General features: G+C 32.7%; 3 protein-coding genes across 4 annotated transcripts in view; 1 reads left to right on the top strand and 2 right to left on the bottom strand.

The window, feature by feature from the left end:
• LOC115888715 (transforming growth factor beta-1-induced transcript 1 protein-like) overlaps positions 1 to 5122 on the bottom strand; it is a 60861-nt gene extending 55739 nt beyond the window's left edge. The window contains exon 1 of one of the 2 annotated variants that reach the window (XM_030908514.1): positions 5007 to 5122. In XM_030908514.1, the coding sequence (XP_030764374.1) occupies positions 5007 to 5009 (3 nt within the window). In that variant the 5' untranslated portion in view covers positions 5010 to 5122. The remainder of the gene's footprint in view (positions 1 to 5006) is intronic. The other variant, XM_030908521.1, reaches the window with a different exon arrangement.
• LOC115888714 overlaps positions 1 to 8183 on the top strand; it is an 83292-nt gene extending 75109 nt beyond the window's left edge. The window contains exons 9-11 of the mRNA XM_030908512.1: positions 7267 to 7465; positions 7579 to 7781; positions 7933 to 8183. Of these exons, the coding sequence (XP_030764372.1) occupies positions 7267 to 7465; positions 7579 to 7781; positions 7933 to 8035 (505 nt within the window). The 3' untranslated portion in view covers positions 8036 to 8183. The remainder of the gene's footprint in view (positions 1 to 7266; positions 7466 to 7578; positions 7782 to 7932) is intronic.
• A 3729-nt stretch (positions 8184 to 11912) lies between these two features.
• LOC115888742 (double-stranded RNA-specific editase Adar-like) lies at positions 11913 to 20853 on the bottom strand. Its single transcript, XM_030908576.1, has 10 exons — positions 20675 to 20853; positions 20514 to 20590; positions 20341 to 20366; positions 19723 to 19785; positions 19568 to 19612; positions 19284 to 19477; positions 18858 to 19055; positions 16313 to 16545; positions 15898 to 16135; positions 11913 to 12265 (listed from the first exon to the last, which is right to left on the bottom strand). The coding sequence occupies exons 6-10, from the start codon at positions 19378 to 19380 to the stop codon at positions 12168 to 12170; spliced, it is 864 nt and encodes a 287-aa protein (XP_030764436.1). The 5' UTR covers positions 19381 to 19477; positions 19568 to 19612; positions 19723 to 19785; positions 20341 to 20366; positions 20514 to 20590; positions 20675 to 20853; the 3' UTR covers positions 11913 to 12167.
• Positions 20854 to 20987: the final 134 nt, after the last annotated feature.

Genomic DNA, 20987 nt, shown 5'->3' with positions numbered 1-20987 from the left:
CGCATTTCGTCGCTGATCTAAATTAAAAAAAGCTTTAAAATCGTTTTGGAAAAATCTGCAAAATTTTTAGGCCGTTGCTTTTTTTGGAAATGTATACCATGGACGATAAAATCAATAGATTGCCATTGCCTCTATCTTGAACTCGATTATCTAACCATCTCTGTTGTTCACACTGACTTGATCGTCTGTCTTTTTTTTGGTGGAGGTATATGTCATTTTTTAAAAATGAATTAAAATTTTAGTCCAAAAATCACAGTACTATAAACAAATAATAATTATTGATATATTAGTTATTTATTGCCCAAGAAGCATTTTCACGACTTGCGACCACATGTTTACTAAACACAACGTTGGATTAGTTACAAAAAATAGTTAGCTCCATGCCTTGGGTATTAAAATAAATGTAAACGTTGTTGTAACGTTGTGCCGACGTTGAACTAGTACTACAACAAAGTAAAAGCTTCTGCGACGTCGAATAAACGTTGTCTTGTAACCTTTTTCGCTTAAGTGATATTTAGGTGATTCGGACAACGTAGTTACAACGTTGGGCAATAAAGAGTTTTCCGACGTCACTTCCAGGACCTGTTCCAACGTTATGCAAACGTCGTCTGTTTGACTAATTCCAACGTTGTTTAGATTTCCTTATTCTTACGTTGGTAGGACGTCGAGCCACTACCTTTTTGCAACTGTATTGAACCATAACCTTAAATCTTAAATTTTCACTTCATTGTTCTGTTCAGTCAGACAGTTCAGTGCTGTTTTTGTTTTTATAAAAAAAAATAATTAAAATGGGACATAAGAAAGGTGCATATAAAACTAAATTTAAATATACATCGACATATTACCTATACTTTATCCACTCCCTCGTTTATTTAGATTATAGAGGGCGGCACAAGTTAGACTCTAGGATGACTAAATTAGGCAATCTTGCGACTAGTATACTACCTGTTAAGGCTGAACTGCGACTCTCCAAAACAACAAAGTGAAAGCCGCCATGTTGTTAAATAAGAAGATGTTTCGTTCCTAAAGTAGCAACTCCTGCTTTTTGAATACATTAACTTGAAATATTTGACTCTAAAAAACACGCGGAAACAATTTTTTCAACTGCGAATAAATTATTCTCATTTTACTAAAAAAAAAATCAAGAAAATTTTTAAAACTTCTTTAATTTTAAGGCCCATTAGTATTTTTCAAAGTAGAAACAATACATTTATCAATAAAGTTGTTTGCGTTTAACTTTTTTGCCTTGGGTAACGAGTTACAGAGTCGGTTAAAGTGTTTCAATAATTATGATCTTCAAACATCCTCCACACTTAAATACTTTTGTTTTGTTTTCCTTCACTGCCATCTGGCATATGTCTCTAACTAAATCATAAAAATAATATTTTTACTATAATTATCCCAATTTAGGATAAAACGCGACTTAGACGCCATATTATTATAGTTTTGTATTTCTGTGAATTAGGATTTTAAACAACGTTGCAGTTTGTACTAAATTAGGCTGCTAGCCAACGTCGGTATCCAACGTCGTTTTGACCCAAAAATTATTCTCCAAACTAGTGCAGACTAGGGTTGGCACGAGGTTGTGCCGACGTTGCGCCCCGACGTTTGGTCGCGTGATATAACGTTGTCCCGACGTCCAAATGCTGCTTGGGTGGATATGTTTACTGGGGCAACAAAGTGCATTGTCTCCGGGACAGCGTTCAGTGATGACAACTCGTGGGAAGTTTCCCAATTCGTGGGAAACTTTGAGATCCCTGAGAGGGAAATGGGAAATTTTAACCTAAAACACCATATTTGTGGGAAATTCTAAATTCATTTATTATTCGTAAAAGATAGCATATTAGCATTATTCTTGTACCCCCGCTCCTGAAAGACGTGTTTCTAGGGATGGTATATTATATTTCGATCCCAGGAACACCCCTGTGATTTTTTGTTCGCCAAAAAAAATTGAAAAATATATTTCAAAAATTGTTTTGAAATAAAAAAATTGGATAATTTTCAAATTTTCAATTAAAAAAACATAATATCCGTATTGTGTTGACAACACTACAAAGAAAGAACTCACTTGAATGGGAATTTTTAGAAAAAACCGAAAATTTTGAACCATCTTCGTGGGAAATTATATTTAAGAAAGTTGGCAACGCTGTAAGAGTTATATTTCACTGATATTAATCGAAATATTTGATCTGTTTCTCTATTAATTTTAATCTCGATTATAAAGATAGAGAATTATAAATACGAGATGGTGAGATTACTGTGGTTGCGGGCGCAAAACTGACACACACTAAAAATTGCCAGACTTTATCCAGAAATTAGAAAACGGTAGAATTTTGGATTCACAGACTCTAAAAATAGTCTGCGTTAGAAATATCAAAATCAGAATCGGGACATTCCCAATTGAAGTAAATAAAGTATAAATTTCCCAACATATAAATAAAAATAATGTAAATCTTGTTCACATATAATTTTTCGACTTAGAGAAATAAGTTAACTTAGAGGGCCTACAAAATATTTGTAGATGTCACCATCTATGTTTACTTATTTTTTTGAGGTAAAATAGTATAATTGAAACGTGTTTTCTATTTTACCAGTTTTAAAATAAATTGAAAATAACCGAGTTATTAAAACTTTGAAAATTTATACAGGGTGTCTCAGAAATAAATGCAAGTAGTTTAACTTGAAGTATAGTCCAGCCCCAGAAACACGCCTATGACGTTTTTTTCGCGAAAAAAAAAATTAGAATTCGAAATTTTTTGAAAAATTTTTTGGATTTTTTTTTAGTTTTTAGTTAAAAAAACATAAGTTCTTGATAATATGGCAACATAGGTATTAGAATAAATTTACAAGAAAGAAAATCCAGAAAAGATCCAGTGGTTCTCAAAATTTTAGCAAAAAAAAATATATTTTTTTGGAAATTTTCAAAGTAAAATAACTCCGTTATTTTGGACTTATTTGAAAAACGATAAAGAGAAAATATGTTTCTTTTATCGAGATCTACCACCCCTTAAAATACTTGCGCTTATTTCTGGGACACCCTGTATAAAAGAATGCTTACATTTTGAGCACCGCCGATATTAAGTGGCAATCAGCACCAAGCTCTCGGTTTATTCGGCGCCGTGTTGCCACATGGACAAGAAAGTATACACTTAACACTTGATTAAAAATATTTCATAATATGGCGATAAGAGAGTCTTCAATAATTTTGAAGGTTTAGTTGAAAATATCACGTTAAAATATATGAATGTGTTTTAAAAAAAGTACAATGCATTTTTTTGGATTCATTAATAATGCCAACATTCATTTTTTTGCAGTTTATTGTGCAGAATATTAAAATTACTGCTAACTATGTATGTTTATATACAAATATCTAGAATGTGGATAATGTAGGAGGTGGCAACATTGCGGGGCTTTGATAACAAAATCTAGAAATTTCAGGAGAATGAACCTGCCGGCAATAATTTTTTTTTAATTTCCCAGGAAGTTTAAGGAAAAATATAAAATTTTCAACAATTTTTTTTGGCAAATAAAATTTCATGGACGTGTTTCTGGGGTCGAAATATACTTGCAGTTAAAATACTTGCACTCATTTAAGAGACACCCTATAGTTGAAGCAACAATATGGAATGCATTCTACCTGGCTTTCAAATTTATATGTTTATTTCGGCCTGGCTTCAAAACCAGTTATATACTGAATCTTTTTAAAAATAGAACAAAAAAAATCCGTGGAAATAAATCTGATATGTTAAATTAACATAATAATAAACATATTCCTTCTGGTGAGTCATTTTTCAAACGTTTTTACAACAAATTAATAGAGATAGTGATTGTAATGAATGTTGTGGCATAATAATTGGAGTTATAGTTAAACTAGAACCAATAAATTATATTTCCATTGTATAAAAGTGTAAATAGTTTTTATGTAAGGCTAAATATAAGTATGAGAGATCGTGAAATGGTTTAGTGCACCTATTTAGCACATTGAAACGAATTTTATACAGGGTAATAAAAAAGCGCAGTCCACACGCAGCGACTAAATCGTACAAGTAGTTTTTAAGACATATCGGTGTTTAGAAGTAAAGAACATTTTTAAAACTAGTAATTTTGATTGTCTTTTATACAAAAAATGATAGTTAGGATTCATAGATTTTTTTGTCTAAGAGATATTCTTGATTGTTATCTTTGAAATGATCACCCTGTATGTTGTTTCCTGTGTTATTTCTAAAGACTGGCTCATTAAGAATGTTATGGTAATTAAATTAAACGCCGAAATATGAGAAACAGAACTATTTTTATCTGTGCACCGGATAGATACGATTGTTTTATTGAAAAACATATTTGTGTTGTTCACGAAAAGTTTTTTTTCTACAAATTATCACTAAGTAGAATAATTATAAACAATCAGAGATTCGAATCCACAGAAAAGCTAAGTTTTTTTTTATTTAAATAATTTTAATGACTTAAGTTATTTGATATTAAGTCGTTTTTTGAAAGCTGACTTAACAGTCCATTTCATTAGTCCGAAAAATTAGCAAAATAAGCGTTCGGCATTTAACGTTTTTTGTAAAACTGGCTAGGTATTTTTACACAAATGAAGAAGAAAATTAAAGATAAAGGATTATACTATATTCGTATTGTAGCACATTTTTAGACAACTTTTTTATTTTTAAGATTTTGATGGTCAAACAGCAACAGAATATTCCTTATGTTTGGACTAAATTTTCTCGAAAATAAAGACGTAATTTAAAATTCCGTTACAATACGGAAATAGATTGAAGTTTTGTAATTACAGTGATATACAATTTATATGGTTTTGTAACAAATTGCTCTCTTATTTTATAGCAAATGCTGAAGCTCTGCAAACCTTAATTAAGCTTTGACTGGTTAATTTTTGAGGTATAACTTCTTTAAAGACTGGAAAATAAATGTTACAGGTATGAATGGTATATGTTTTAAGGCCTCATTATCAAGACTTTTTTGCAAATTAAATTTGTTTAATGACTTACCATGGTGTGTCACTGATTCAAAACAGCAAACCACTTATAATATCAATATGACAATGTTTACGATTGTGCTAAAACGGCGTTGGTACTACGTAATGTGTTGCTACCTATTCGCCGTTGGTACTAAACCATTAATGGGAAGCTTTTTCAAGAGCGTGCCGTGAGTATAGCAAATATACCGGGTGGACAAACAATTAAAACCACCACAGTCTTGTAATCAATTGTTTATTGTTATAGTTTAAACAAAAAGTTATTTTTATTCAATGATACTTTTCTTGAATATTTTTGATGATATATGGAGTTGCTGAATGTGTTGCGTGTTTCTTCCAAATTTCCCTGTATTTTTTAGAAAAAAAAAACTTTTTAGAGCTGCAGGTTCGCCCGAGAAATTCTTTTGCAACTCGTTTTCTAGAAAACTTTTTAGATCCGCTGGTTCATTTTCTCGGAATATTTTCTTGGTCGTCCACTAAGAGCATGCAACGTTGTACCGTTCGATCTAAAAAAAACGGCGTCCAGTTGACTTAGAAATGAACATCAATGACATTCCCCATACAATTTTACATATAAAATGACAGCGATCTTCATTTTATAGCCATCGCTGACGCCGTTTTTTTTGCGATCATATGGTAATTGTCAATTTTTCCATTTGCAAATGTAAAAAAAATAAAAAATATATTTTCTTATTTTTGCTATATACCACATCTAAAAACATTATTTGTAGTTGTTTCCCTTTATAACTGTAGGTAATTTGTAGCTAATAACTCTTTTGTTAATATACAGGGTATTTGTTAAATAACTACAAATATTTTAACTGGTATACTGTCCCACGAGACGCATCCAAAAAATGACAGAATATTCAATTTATCTTCGAATTAAAATGATAGACTACAACTGTTATTGTCATGTATCCTCTGGTTGCACAGAGAAATTATATAGAAATACGTCTATGCGAGATGTTAAAAAATAGAAAATATTTTTTCTTTTCACTTCTTAAAATATGTGCTCTTATACCGGGTGCGTCTCAAAAGTGGCTCACCCCCTATAACTTTTTTATTTCTTCAGATAAAAAAAACGAGATTTGGTATGTTAGTATATATGACATAAATTAGGATTGATTGACGTATTCAATTGTTTTTGGTCACTTCCTGTTTCACCGGAAATGACTACAACTTTTATTCGATACAAAAAGACATTCTGAATATAATGACATATCATATGTCAACTTTTGACATTTTCGCTTAAAACGAAATTGAATTTTAAATTTCAATCTAGAGTGCCATGGCTATATGTTAAAAACACTAATTCTTAATCAAGGAGCCTTGGAAAAATAGATTTGATCGTCTAATGTTTTTAGTGCGCTGTCCCGGCCAGTTAGAAAATGCGTAAATCGTATTTTTAATCATATCTCAATTTTTTCAAATGGAACGAGGGTGACTCATTAGCATATTTAGGAAAAGCATTTTTTTACGAATAATTTGATACCACACACTTGGTATTTCGAGTCAAATTTTCGTTACGAACCGCAAATTATAATTTCAAATACACCATATGCAAAATGTCAAAAGTTGACATATGATATGTCATTCTATTCAGAGTGTTATTTTCTTTCGAATAAAGTAAAAAAATACCGAGGGTGCCATTTAAAAATCAAAAGTTCTAGTAATTTCCGGTGAAACAGGAAGTGACCGAAAACAATTGAATACGTCAATCAATCCTAATTTATGTCATATACTAACATACCAAATCTCGTTTTTTTAACTGAAAAAATAAAAAAGTTATAGGGGTGAGCCACTTTTGAGACGCACCCGGTATAGGAGACGCCCTATATTACTACCCCTTAAATCACGCGCATGGATTTAATAAGTGATACCCTTTATTTGCAATTTCAGTTTGGTGAAATTGCAACCAAAATAAATGCACCAGCAACCTTGCCACACCCTATATAAACAACAATGAATCTATAGAATTAGTGCGACATTATTAATTGGCCATACAGTGTCTGAAAATGAAAGCCCGAAGCAGGTCACCGTTATAAATAGTTTTTCCTTAAATGTAGCGATGTTTTGCATAAAAAATGCATTGCATAGCATATCAATTAAATATTATTCCCATTATGCACTTAACTTGATTATAGAAGGTATTAACTTTGGTATTAATAATGGGGAATTCCTCTAGCACTACTATACCTGGGGTTTCAAAAGTGGCATTTTTTAAATACTAAAATTGTTTTAATACTTATAGTATTATTTCTATTTTGTTTTAGACCCAGGATTACTGTATCGGGCGAAAAAAATGCCAGACTAATATGCATTACCGATGACAATTCAGTAGTGGAAGATGACGCAGATGACAATCAAGACACCTCTGAAAAAGTATGTCAAACTGACAATATTCCACCTGCTAAAATCATTATCAGAACTTGTTCGGAAACCCAAACGGATCTAAACAATTCAAATCAAAAGGTTTGTTTAAAAGTACCTTTCTTATTATCTATGTATGTGTTCAAAAAATATCTTTTGAAAAAAGGATTATATTATACAAGTCTGTGGTCAAATCAAACTTATTTTTCTATTAGGTTGCCAAAGGAACACAGAAAAGCAAGAACGCAACATTTGTTAAGATAAGTCGACTGAAGAAATCCAACAGAAAATTGGAGTGCCTAGACAAAAAGAAGGCAGTCCAGGCCATACAGTACAAGTTAGACTTTTACAGGCACTGCAAGAACAACCCTTTGTACAAGAGATCCACCACGTGTCAACCCTGGCTTCTAATGAACAAGTAAGTAAAGTCTTTTCAGCGGGGAAGCGACTATTTTGACAGAAGAACTGTCACTGTCATTTATCCTCTAATATAGTTTGAGCTGTAAACTAAAGGAATCGTCATGTATCTGTTAATTTCATAGATTGACCGACAATATTGATTGTTTTAGGATTTCAGAGGAGATTTTGAACGACTGTCTTTTGGCAGTGGCCAGAGAGATTGAGGTTAACGATATAGTGGAAAAAGTATACCAGTCTGAACTTCAGATGTAATAGAATATTTTATAAAAGTTTTATTTAAATAAACTATTTTTGTATTTTTACGCCATAAATTTGCATTTGTATGTTTATCTTTAGTTGGTCTCATTTTATTCTGGGAAAAGCATGTTATAGATAATTATTAAAAAGTTAATATTTTACTAAGTATGAATTGTTTGTAATGGGAGTCATTATAACTGTTTAATTATTAGTGATAAGTTAATGTCATAAAATACACATTTTTTAGTCATTCAGCTATAAAAAAACATATTATTTAGCAATAGTAAATCTGGGAGAAATTAATACTTTCAGTTTTAATATACAGGGTGTTCCTTAATGGTATGCTAATATTTAAGGGGGTGATTCTTGAACTTATTCTAAGAGAAAAACTTCATATGAATGTATGTCCTAAACATCTTAATTTCTAAGACAGGGTGGTCAAATTTTCTATTTTTTTTTCATAATAACTCTTCATTTTTTATAGAAATCTTTTAGTCTAAGAGCTAACAACGTTTTCGAGGAAGTATTTTAACACGTCTGGCTCTTTGATATATCTTTTACTATGCTCTCTGGAACAGCATGCGGCCGGTCTGGCTGCTAATACCCGTTGCGTTCACTACTGCGCATCGGAAGAAGATCCTATATTTTTTATTAGTTTAGTCCTATAAATTCTAGTATTAAATATAAATCGAACATGTCTCCATAGCGTAGTGCGTAGAGTTTCCGACCACGAACCGATGATTCAGAGTTCGAATCCGGGTCAGGTCAAAGACTTTTTTATTTTATTTTCGTTTATATTCTGGTAATTAAAAAAAAACAAATATTTAATACTTTACTATCAGAATATAAACGAAAATAAAATAAAGAAGTCTTTGCCCTGACCCGGATTCGAACTCTGAATCGTCGATTCGTGGTCGGAAACTCAACGCACTGCGCTATGGAGACGTTCGATTTATACGAGGCATGTTTTTTAAGTAAGTACCGTTTTGCGATTCCGCCGCCGCAGCGCTACGGTCGGCGTTCCGCGCATGCGCGCTGGTTACCTACATCTCTTGTCTGTGCACAGACGCCAGTACAGTCTGATTCTTCATTGTATACGTTGTTTATTGAGTGTTTAAGATGCCTCCGACAATCGTGAGCCCCGCCGATTGTGAAGTACGGGCTGTCATACGATTTCTTAGTGCTAAAGGCGTAAAACCGATCGACATTCATCGTGAGATCTGGGAAGTTTACGGACAAAACATTATGAGTGATGGAATGGTAAGGAAATGGGTGAGAGAGCATTTAAAGATGGCCGCACAAATGTGCATGATGAAGAACAGGTGGGCGTCCTTCGGTCGTTAATGAAGATTTGGTGCAGAAAGTGGACGAAAAGGTGAAAGAAAACAGACGCTTTACAATTTCATCATTGTGCGACTATTTTCCTCAATGTTTTTGTATCGCATTGTGACCGAGAACTTGAATTACCGGAAATTGTGTTCACGTTGGGTTCCGAAAATGTTGACGGATTTGCACAAAACTCAACGCTTTAGGCAGTGCATTGACTTTCCTTGAGCAGTACCACAATGAAGGTGAAGATTTTTTAGACAAAATTGTTACTGGTGACGAAACATGGGTGGCCTACGTCACACCAGAATCGAAACAACAGTCCATGGAATGGCGACATTCATCATCACCCAAAACAGTGAAGTTTAAGCAAACAATTTCTGCCCGGAAAATCATGTGCACAGTTTTTTGGGACAGAAAAGGAGTATTGCTAGTGGAGTTTCTGCCTCGTAATGAGACAATCAATGCAGCATCTTATTGTGAGACATTGAACAATCTGCGCCGTGCAATCCAAAACAAAAAGACGTGGCAAGTTGAGTAAAGGGTATTGTTTTGCTGCATGACAATGCCCGTCCACATGTGGCTAATCGGACCAAAGATCTCATCAAATCTTTTAAATGGGAAACTCTAGATCATCCTCCATACAGCCCTGATCTGGCGCCCAGTGACTACCATTTATTCCTGCACTTGAAGAAACACCTGGGCGGTCAGCGTCTTGAAGACGATAACGAAGTCAAAACAGTTGTGATACAGTGGTTAACCAGTCAGGCGGCAGAATTTTATGAGGAGGGTATTGAAAAACTGGTGCCACGTAATGACAAGTGCCTCAATATTCACGGAAATTATGTAGAAAAGTAGATTAAGGTACAAGCTTTCATGTAAAAATAAAATTATTGCGATATCTTTGCACGTTTTTTTTTTAATTCCAAAACGGTACTTACTTAAAAAACATGCCAATACTAGAATTTAAAGGACTAATAAAAATATAGAATCTTCTTTCGATGCTTTCATTGCTAGCTCTCGTACTATTTATGAAACTTGATACACGTTTTCTATGCATCAAAATACCATTTTTAGTGTATAAAGAATTTTGGTAATTATTGGGAAAACTGGAAATCGTACGATTTTCACCAAAATTGGTATACACACTATTTTGAGGTCGTAGATTACGAATCTGAACTTTTTTTATCGGTCTCTTACCGTTTTTCAGAAAATCGGAAAATTATTTCAACACTGAATTTTTCTTTATTTCGGGCCTATATAAAGTAATAATTTCACTATATTTTCATTATATTATAGTTTATCTAAAAGCCGCACTTGATTGGGGATAGAAAAATGTCCAAAATTTTACTGAAAAACACTTTTCTTAACAAAATAACATAGAAAATTGAGACCAGTGGAAGTTTGACATTTGATATATCCATCTTTCTCCTATGTAATGAGAGAGACAAATATATTCTAAACCTAATCTAGAAATTTGAAAATTTACAACGTTGCCATATCTTCTATTTTTTCGGGTGATTAGGGATTTTAAATAAATTACCTATTATGAGATCGACAATAATTATGCGGAGTTACGCGGAAGAGTTTTGATTGAATTGGTTTCAACTTCTATGCGAAAGGGGTTAATCTTTTTTTTTGTTATATTTATAACCACGAAGTTGCACGAAAGAGTTTTGATTGCATTGGTTACAACTTACAACTTCCATGTGGAGGGTGTTAATCTTTTGTTGTTATATTATATCAAAAAACGATTAACCCCCTTCGGAAAGAAGTTATATAAAGACTATTTATAACCACGAAGTTGCACGAAAGAGTTTTGATTGCATTGGTTTTAATCTTTTTTTGATATAACATCCTCCGCATGGAAATTGTAACCAATGCAATCAAAACTCTTTCGTGCAACTTTGTGGTTATAGTCAGATCTTGTTGGTAAAAGAGCAATTATGGGAAGGAGCTGTTCTTCTGGCGACCGCCTTTCGTAATCCCAGAATGAGCAAAAAAAACACGCTAAATTTAGGTTTAGCATTGGCAACGTTGCTTTAAATGCCAGAAACGAATAACCCAACATTTTTAGATTGTTTACCAATTTATTTCAGCAAATTTTCCTTTATTATGCATAGAATTGGTTAAAAAAGTAATCGAAAATAGCAATAACATCATTGTTTATTGAATACCTAACAAAATATGTGCTAGAAAACCTTAAAAATATGAGAAATTAAGAAAAGTTTGATGTTGAAATAATTTTCCGTTTTTCTGAAAAAAACGGTAAGAGACCGCCAAGAAAAAAGTTCAGATTCGTAATCTACCTCAAAATAGGGTGTATACCAATTTTGGTGAAAATCTGACGATTTCCAGTTTTCCCAATAATTACCAGAATTTTATTTGACACCATCTTTATAAAAGTATACTTATAATTCAATACCAGTCTATACTAAAGTCTCTCCAGAGAGAGAATGTATAATTTCTACAGGTGACACAAAAATTAACAGAAGAAAACAATCCCCTTGCGAATTAAATTGACTGATACTACTGTAATATTAGTAAAGAAATAAAACAAAGTATATCACCATAAGTTACATGTATTCAAGTACAATAATTAATTCATGCATCAATAAAGTTTTATCATATATAAGTTTATATAATACTTCAAATCTAAAGAAAAATCATATTACTATCTCAAAAACAGATAGTCACATAAAAAATAAAGTCTACATTGCAATTAATTTTAACCTAAGATACTTCAAATGTCGTGTACTTAAATATATTAATAATAGTCAGTTTAGTAAAAACAGACTGAAATTTGAGATAAATGCCATCTTTACAGCGGTGACCAGACGTCAGCTGGATATAAAATGTTCAGAACGTGGTGACAAGCGGCGTAGGCAGCCATCTTTTTAGCAACCTTCTTGCTGGAACCTAGCAAATAAAATGAATTGTAAGACACACAAAAAGTAACGGTCTGCTCTTATTTTTCTTATTTCTCTGGGAGACAAGTGTCTGGTTTGACAGTACAGTTTTAGTTTGATAAATAACTAACACCTAACCTTTAAACCGGAGGTTTAATATACCACAAGTCGTAAAGCTTAAGTCTACAGTTGGAGATCATAAGCACTGCTGCATGTGGTACTTTTAAATTTCATTGGACACACTATATACTAAGGGCTGGCAAAGATCAAGGATACTGTATAGAGATAAGGATAGTTCGATTCCTATCTTCCTGCACTGTCAGTTTTTTTACGTCATCTACTGACCGAGTTGAAGTTGGCGCTAAAGATTTTAGACAGTGACAGTTATTTTTGCATTTGACTTGACGAGCGCACAGTGCGTTGAAGATAAATTTAGCGGGACAAAAGCGTTTGGTTAAAGAAATAAGCCAAAATGTGTACTAATAAGTATAAATAGTAGACATTCCAATTGGATACAAAAATGCATGAATATTCTTTGTATTTCGATACACATTTTTATCAACCAAAATTGGTCGTTTTCTGCTCAGCAAGGCAGATATACTGAAACAAAAATATTTACAATTGAAAAGTGCTTATACATTTTATTAGAAAGCCAAATTATGTTGAAGATTGCCAAAGGTATGTACTTTTCTACTGTACGTTATTATTTGTTAAAATCCTTCGTGCCTTTGTTCTGCAGATACCAAACTTTCAAATATCGATATATTTGAATGATGTAGATCTTTTGGGTTACCAATAGTTACCAACACAGGTAGTCACAGTCACAGGGAGTTCAAGCTTAACAGGTGAATGCCCAAAAAGATTCATTTCAATCGGATAGTATAAAAACAAAACAACTCCATCAAAAAGGCACTGAGTTTAAAAATTGTCTTAGATACTTCTACTAGCATATGAATTTACAATTACCGAATGTTAAAATTAAAATTAAAATATCTATCTTATTTATTATTTTCAAAATAAAATATATTTTTAAAATAAATTACAGAGGGTGTCACAAGATTACAAATTAATAAAAAAAAAACCTGTTATAGAGTTTTGATATCATAATTTTATGTATTTGGCAATAGTTTACAAATACGGTTCATCACTAAAACAACTTTTTTCATTGTGCCACAGTCCAGTTTGATATTCCTTGGCAAATGCTAATGGGCCTTCAAATTTTTTTGATAGTGGTTTCTGGGCGGGTCTTCGGAAAACAACTTCTGGTCAACTAATTTACGTCGAGATTTTGTGTGTCATGTACGAATAATATCATAGTTTTTAGTTATCTTTGTATTTATTTATTAATAAATTAAGTTGTTAATAAACAAATAAATTTAACCATATAGTTGCTCTATATTAGACTTATTTGCTACGTTCTTAGATTTTAAGTCCCAAACATTGACAGTACAGTTTTGTCCCGATAAATAACTAACATCCTAACCGTACTGTGTGGAGTTTAATATAGCGCGTGATCGTAGCATTCCACGGCTACTGGAGACATAAGCACTGCTGCATGGGATTTAAATTCCATTGGAACTATATACAGAGCTGGGCAAAGATTAGTCTTGGGTCGAGATTTCCGTATGTAAGAAGAGAGTACAATGCGTTTATAATGTACTGAACAAAGAGAGGACAGTAAACACGTTGCCAAACGTATGAAATAAACCGAGAAACTGTGCACATCGCTAAGAACGACGGAAGATATAGCAGATTTGTCGCAGTTGACCAGTCGACCCAATCAATACCTCTGTCAGTACTTAAAGTTCTAGGGAAAGGTGTACGTCATGCGTTCAGCTTCACGATTTAATTACGTCTCGTGATAATTTAATTTGTTTATTTATTAACCAGTCGTTGTAATTTTCCTATAGCTTGAATTTTTTTAAGTGCAAGCTAGAAACACTTGCATTTTGGTAAAAATAAGTGGAATTGAGTGGGTGTTCGATAGTGGTCGCGTGCTATTAGAACTCTGAATTCAAAAATCGATATCTCGAAATCTATTAGAAATAATAGATTGTAGTTTTTCATGAACTTTATTAATATTTCTGCTGTATTTTCTTTGTAGACAGTATGCGAAAATCTTTAGCAATAAAAAAAATTACGATTGCTGAAAATTGCTATGCTCTAAAAGTAAATGGATTAGTTTACAATTTTGAATGGAAAAAACAACCTTATCGAGATTTTCTTATGTAAACATATTGTAAAATATCCGATCTTGAAAATAAAAAAGTTTCAATATCTAAAGTGGTTCTTATGGCCTGTTATGTGTTAAAAGTTGAGTTTTTAACAGATTAAATTAAAAAAAAATTATCGCGATTACTGACGTTTTCTCGTTATAAAAAAAATCATTACCTTGTCATATTACCCTTATAATAGAATTTAGAAGATGAGTGGGAACATGTCTAATCATTTCGACCTTACAGATCCATTGTGTCCCCCCTTTCTTTTAAAAATAAGCGGTTCATACAGATCCAGGATTTTGACTTTAGCCAGTATCTGGGAAGGTTTTTATCGAGGGTAGTTCTCCATCTCCAAATCGTCACAGTTCAAAATTATTTGACACGAATAGTTGATCTCGGCGAATCAGTGATGAGACCTTATAAATTATTGCTTTATTTTCAATTAAAGAGGAAATAATATGAACAAAATAAAGGATAATTCGTCGATTCTAAAAAAGAAAGAAAAATCACTGTTCCAGCGTTTCCAGTCAATGCCACTAATCCCAGTAGTAATATCGCAACTAATACTACTAATGCTACGACTGATCCGCGACCAATGCCCATACCACTAAAGTCGCTACTACTTGCCAAATTGTACTATACTGCTAATGGCACTAATGCGATCGCTTTGTACACAATAATTCCATCGCGGTTTACACCTCGCATTAGTATATCACTGATTGAAAAATTAGAGGAAACCAAGAATGTTTTTCTCATTTTATCAGCAAAATTGCAAAAAGTCGCAGTATTTTATTTTACTGTATGAAAGCCCAATGTTTACTAAGTAAAACGTATATAATCTAAAAAGTAATAAAAAAAACCTCTAAATCTCTAAGTATAATAAAAATGTCACAAATTTAGTAAAGTGTTTCCACAACTAGCTAGACTATTTGCTTTTCAAAAAAAATCCCTTGTATAGAGAATACCCAAAAATAAGGACTTGTTTTCTTTGCCTAATTTATTCAGCTTCTGAGCCATTCTTTGACCAATTTCAATTAATATACTGAGTTGATCGCCTTTAACAACAATTGACTATTTTAAACATATAAAATTTAGCCATTTACCTCTTATCTAAGATAAGTTGTAACCAACTCTCGATTCGTTGAAACAAATGAATGATAAACATACCCATAGCAATTCCATTTCAGATGGCAGAAACATGTCTATTGATTTTATCTAGTATCTTTTTTGAAAATCTTAAACATATTTGCTTTGCGATCGTGATTTTACCTTTTTCATGCTAGGGAAAGGCTGCGTCGCGTCGGTCCGTCGCATTTCTCTCACTCCGACTTAATAAGATAGATGCGATTTACTTCCACACATGTAAATGCCGACCCAAAAGTAACAGTTGCCAGCACGGTATTATACAATTTTCATTACTTACCAGTGCCAGTAAATGACTTGCCGTCGACTGTGACTTTGAAAGAGAACACGGCGGGCGTGGTTCCCACTTTGGGAAGCTCCTCCCACTCGGCATGCGGCAACATCTGGTTCATCATCATGAGCGGATTGACGGTTTCCGGATTGTCAGGCATCTTTCTTGATGGCCTTGCGTCCATCTTGAGGGGGGCACCTACTGATAGAGCTCCATCTTGCCCTGGCGTTTGAGACTCTTGAGCTTGCTACAACAGGTAATTCAAATATAGAAACAAGCAAATATTTTTTATGAAGAATGCATTTTTCGCAAAATGTCAATAAAAAAATGTTCCCTCTCTAACTCCCTTCATAGAGATCTACATATACCACTCCTGGAAATATAAAAAAAACACACTGTATGCTTGATAAAAATTAAGTATTACCTTAATTGCTGTTGTTGGATCTTCGCCCCAAGACGTGAACAGCTTGTACATGGCGAATGAAGCGATGTGGCTCCATGGCAACACTTGATTATTGTCAGTTTCTTCAATCTCCATTTTCTCATCAGCGCCCTCTCCATCATCCTCCTCTTGCTTCAACTTGAACTGCTTGGTTTTGATCAAGTATTTCAGGGCTACTTCGGCAGCCGCGTTCTTTGCTCCCACTTTGGTACGACCTAGGAACAGAACATCAAAATAACAGGAAAAACTTTGCATAAAATACTAATAATAATACATAAAATGCATTCTTCCAAATTTCCATACCGTTTTAGAGAAAATTAAAAAAAGACATGAAAAATTAAGTTGATTTTTTTAGAAGTCCTAAAATTCAAAACGCATTTCTATGATAATTTAATTTCGTTTTCGTTCTTTGTTAGATTGTTATTGATAGAGTTTTAATTAATGTAATATTTTTTGCTGTTTTAAAACGTTAAAGAAGCACAAAATTTATTTAGTTCAAAGTTAGAGAAAGGGTGATGATATATAGTCTGTGAAACAAATAACTTTGAATTTGACAGTTCCCGCGGGCTTTTCTAGTGTTAATTTTATTAGGTTAGCAACTTGCGGCCATGCTGACGCAATGCCGTCTCTAATAGAACAGCCTCGGAGCGAGATTTATGACGTCACGCTAGTTACATACTACAGATTAATATATTGTAGAATACATGGAAAACATAATTATTCCTCGTATTTTTGGTTTGTATTTTAAAAATGATATAGTTTACATGAAATATACATAATATACAGTTAATATAAATAAGTTAATATAAAAAAATATATATACAGTTAATAAATAAAAACGCTGATAAGTTTTCATTTGGTTTTTCATTATTTTTTTTTGCTTAAAAAAAACGTTTCGGCTAACATTTTAGCCTTAATCAGTGCTGTGTCATATGATTTTTTTATCATTTTAAACCAACAAAAATAATGAAAACCCAAATGAAAACTACAGCGTTTTTCCCGAACCTAAATCCCAAGAAAATCAAATATTTTAGAATAATTTTACATATAAAATGACAGCGATCTTTATTTCATAGCCATCGCTGACGCCTTTTTTTCTATGATATTGTATTATTTGCAAATATAATTTTTTGAATATTAATACTTGCAAAATATACATATAAATTTTGTGAATGCAAATAATAATAATTAGTAGATATTGAATGTTTTTTTGTTAAATTAAATCAATTTTCAAACCAAAATTTAAAATATATTTTACATTTTACCCAATATCTTATGTACCTATTCATTATTTGTATATTGTAAAACATTTGCTGCATTTGTATGGTTCATAGTTTATTTGCCAAAGTATTTATTACTATAAATAGTTATATATTATATTGTATTTATTAACTGTATATTATGTATATTTCATGTAAACTATATCATTTTTAAAATACAAACCAAAAATACGAGGAATAGTTATGTTTTCCATGTATTCTACAACATAATTAATCCGTAGTATCTAACTAGCGTGACGTCATAAATCTCGCTCCGTGGCTGTTCTATTAGAGACGGCATTGGTCTGATATTTAGAAATGTCAAAAGCTGATGACATTTGACTTTTGACAAATATGCCATTTCGTGTTGATTTTTGCAAGAAGACGCAGAATTGTGACTTGTTTTATAATTTTCATTTTCTATTTCACGAAAGTAAAAAGAGTTACCTATCTGATTCGTTCAGTCACTCAAGTTAAAGAATATCAGTAACTTTATTGACAGAGGGATTTTATTTACCATGTTGGTAAAAAATAACGGTCAAAATTCAAAGTTATTCATTTTATAGGCTATAGTTATCGGAAAATGTGTGAGAAAATTAATAATAACAAAGAAGGACAACAAAATTATATTACCATAGAAACGCCTTCTAATTTTTAGGGTCCAGGAAAAATTCAACCATATTTTCATGTTTTTTTTTTAATTTTCTCTAAAATCGTATGGAAATTTGAAGAAATATAAACAGGATTAACCATTTTAAAAGAAGCAAACATTTTTATGAAGAATACATTTTTCTCAAAGTGTTCATAATAAAAAAAAAATCCTCTTGTAAAGACATTATATAAAGAAATAATTTCTCTTAGTGATTGATCTGTTAAAAATTCTAGACAATCTTTCCCAGTATAAAATGAGTTTAATAGTCAAAATATGACCAATATAAAAACAAACTTCAAGATTTCAATGCAGTAACAAAGCTATTTCAACAATTTTTTAATGGTGCTAAAAGCAAAAACTTGTGAGCTCCAATTCTATGATCTAATTCATCAAAAAGAAACTACATCGACTCTCAGGAGCACAGAAATAGTCTGGTAACAACCAATGAACTAAAACAGCTCAAACGGTTGGCCAGAATAAACCATCATCTACCACAATAGTAACGCCACATAAACATAGTAATGTTCAATCTAGCTGACTTCCACTGTGGATAAATTTATGATATTTAACCCTACAGAATAGACAGTATGTGCAATGAATTTTAAACATATTGTACCTGTTCCATTAAATTCGTGGCCATCAAACTGAACCGAAGCCTTGAACTGATTGGTCTCTACTTTTAAAGAGCTATCGTCAATGGAGTATTGGCACCCTTTGACCAGCTCATTAAGGATCATAACCGCATTCTTGGGCTGGAGAATCTTGCTCAATCTGGCGTTGCGTCTCCTCACTCTCTCAGCCTTGGAGATTTTACCTGTTAAAATTAGGATAGAATAGTTTTTCTTTTATATTAAATGACTGAAAATAAAACTAACTTATTTATGGTTCAGAAAACACGTTCACATAGCATGCCAGCCGAGAATTTCTATCAAAAACATACAGAAAACATAGCTTGTCATGCTTCAAATTTGCGCAGTGATTTGTCATCACAAAAATGCTGTTTTTTTTACTCTAATTTGAGAATCACAATATTTCAACATACCCTTGTTTTTGAACCAGAACTTCTTCCTAGTTCCGTCATCTTCGCCACCCTCCATTGCCTTCCGGTGCCGGTGGATTGGCTCCCTGGATGGGGACATCCTTTTTAGGGATGTTCTGTTGTACCTTCACGATGTTCTGTATCGGAGCTGGAGTTGGTGGTGGAGTAGGTTTAACCGGTTCCTGCTTTACTGGTGGCTAAAATAAGAAAAAGAAGCATTTATATAAAGCAGGCTACGTATGGCTAAGGAAGTAGATTTTATCTGATATAATGGCTATAAAAATTACCTGGGTTGAGTAGGATTGTTGTTGATAAGTTTGCTGAGATTGTTGCTGGAAAAAAATAACTAAACTCAGTATATGATTGACCACTAAGAGTACATAGTTTATAAAATATTTTGCTGTGCATTATATAAGACAAAAAGATTTTATAAAAAAAATACCTGGTTTTTAAAATTGATGCCAGTCTGCTGGGCACCCCTCTGTTGCTGTTGCGTATTTGGAAGCTATACGAGCAGGGTTAAATTCTCTGATTAGACTCTTAAACCCCCAAAGGTTTGAGGCACCCATATAGGTGCATCTTTAACCGAGACATGCAGATAGTAAAATTAGTTATTCAAATCCTGTTTTCATTTAATTCTTCTCAAAAAAAGATCAGAATAACCAATTTTATTACCTCTCACATCTTAAGTTAAGGATATCTATGCCGTTTTTATATCTTGACCCTAATTTGTCTAAACAAAATACTGGTCGAGCTCCAAGAAAACCAAAAACAACATATTCAACAAAAGAGAAAAATGAAATAAAAAATATCAACAAGGGTTTTCTTAAAGTAAACCTCGTATTGATATATAAACTGTTTTTTGGGGTCTCCAGAAAGACACCCAAAGAAAACAGCAATGGCATACAAAATATGTAGTCAAGATATTTATAAACGCTCAAAAAAAGAGACTTTCTCTTCATTAAACAAGAATACTCTGTTTCATTCATTGTTTTAATAAAAAGATAAATCAACTTGAATTGAGCATATCAAAAAAAGGTGCCTATATATGTGCAACTACCATGGCTCTGTATAGCTCAGCAGCACCTAGATATTAAAAATACTGTTAGTTCCTACTGTCAAAATCGATTTTTCGATAAAGCAAAATGATGGAAGCTTTTACAGAAAATTGAGACCCCTCATATTTCATTGTACTGAACTAGAAAATCGTTTTAAATATAAATTATACAATACCTGTCCTCCGGATACAAAATTACTGCCTATAGGTCTTCTTTGCCCGACTGCTGAACTTTGCTGTGCGTTTTGCGGAGCTGCAAATTAATTTTTTGTGAATTTCGAGTGCCGGGTCGCCATTTTAGTTTAAAATATTTTAAGGAAACTAAATAGCTACTTACCGCTGCTGTACGATCTTCGTGTATTATAAGACATTTTGGCTGTAGTAACACTACGATCGAGTCAAATATTATTTAATGGAAAATAACTCAAGAGTTTTACGTGCAAAACTGAAATTTTTGTCAGACACCAAAAACTTTCCGTCTTCCACCCAAGCCAAAATGCCGGAAACGAACGAAGCGGATGTTTGGTTTTATTTTTATTACCAATGGGAAATTGTGGCCAACATTAGCACAAAAAAAGTCCTAGATCGTTTCTTTTTCTCATTCTGTGGTTGGTAGGTTTTCCACATTTTGGCTTTTCGAGCACACAAAA

The sequence above is a fragment of the Sitophilus oryzae genome, unplaced genomic scaffold (assembly GCF_002938485.1).
Source record: "Sitophilus oryzae breed Bouriz unplaced genomic scaffold, Soryzae_2.0 scaffold_808_pilon_pilon, whole genome shotgun sequence".
NCBI lineage: Eukaryota > Metazoa > Arthropoda > Insecta > Coleoptera > Curculionidae > Sitophilus > Sitophilus oryzae.
This window is presented reverse-complemented; position numbering and strand designations above follow the sequence as displayed.

Excerpts from the sequence above, each read along its gene's own strand:
- LOC115888742 (XM_030908576.1), bottom strand. The coding sequence starts at position 19,380 with ATGTCCCCATCCAGGGAGCCAATCCACCGGCACCGGAAGGCAATGGAG. Across the intron at positions 16,546-18,857 it reads CCACGAATTTAATGGAACAG|GTCGTACCAAAGTGGGAGCA; the intron begins GTACAATATGTT and ends TTCTGTTCCTAG. Across the intron at positions 12,266-15,897 it reads CAAGTCATTTACTGGCACTG|GTTCCAGCAAGAAGGTTGCT; the intron begins GTAAGTAATGAA and ends TTTATTTGCTAG.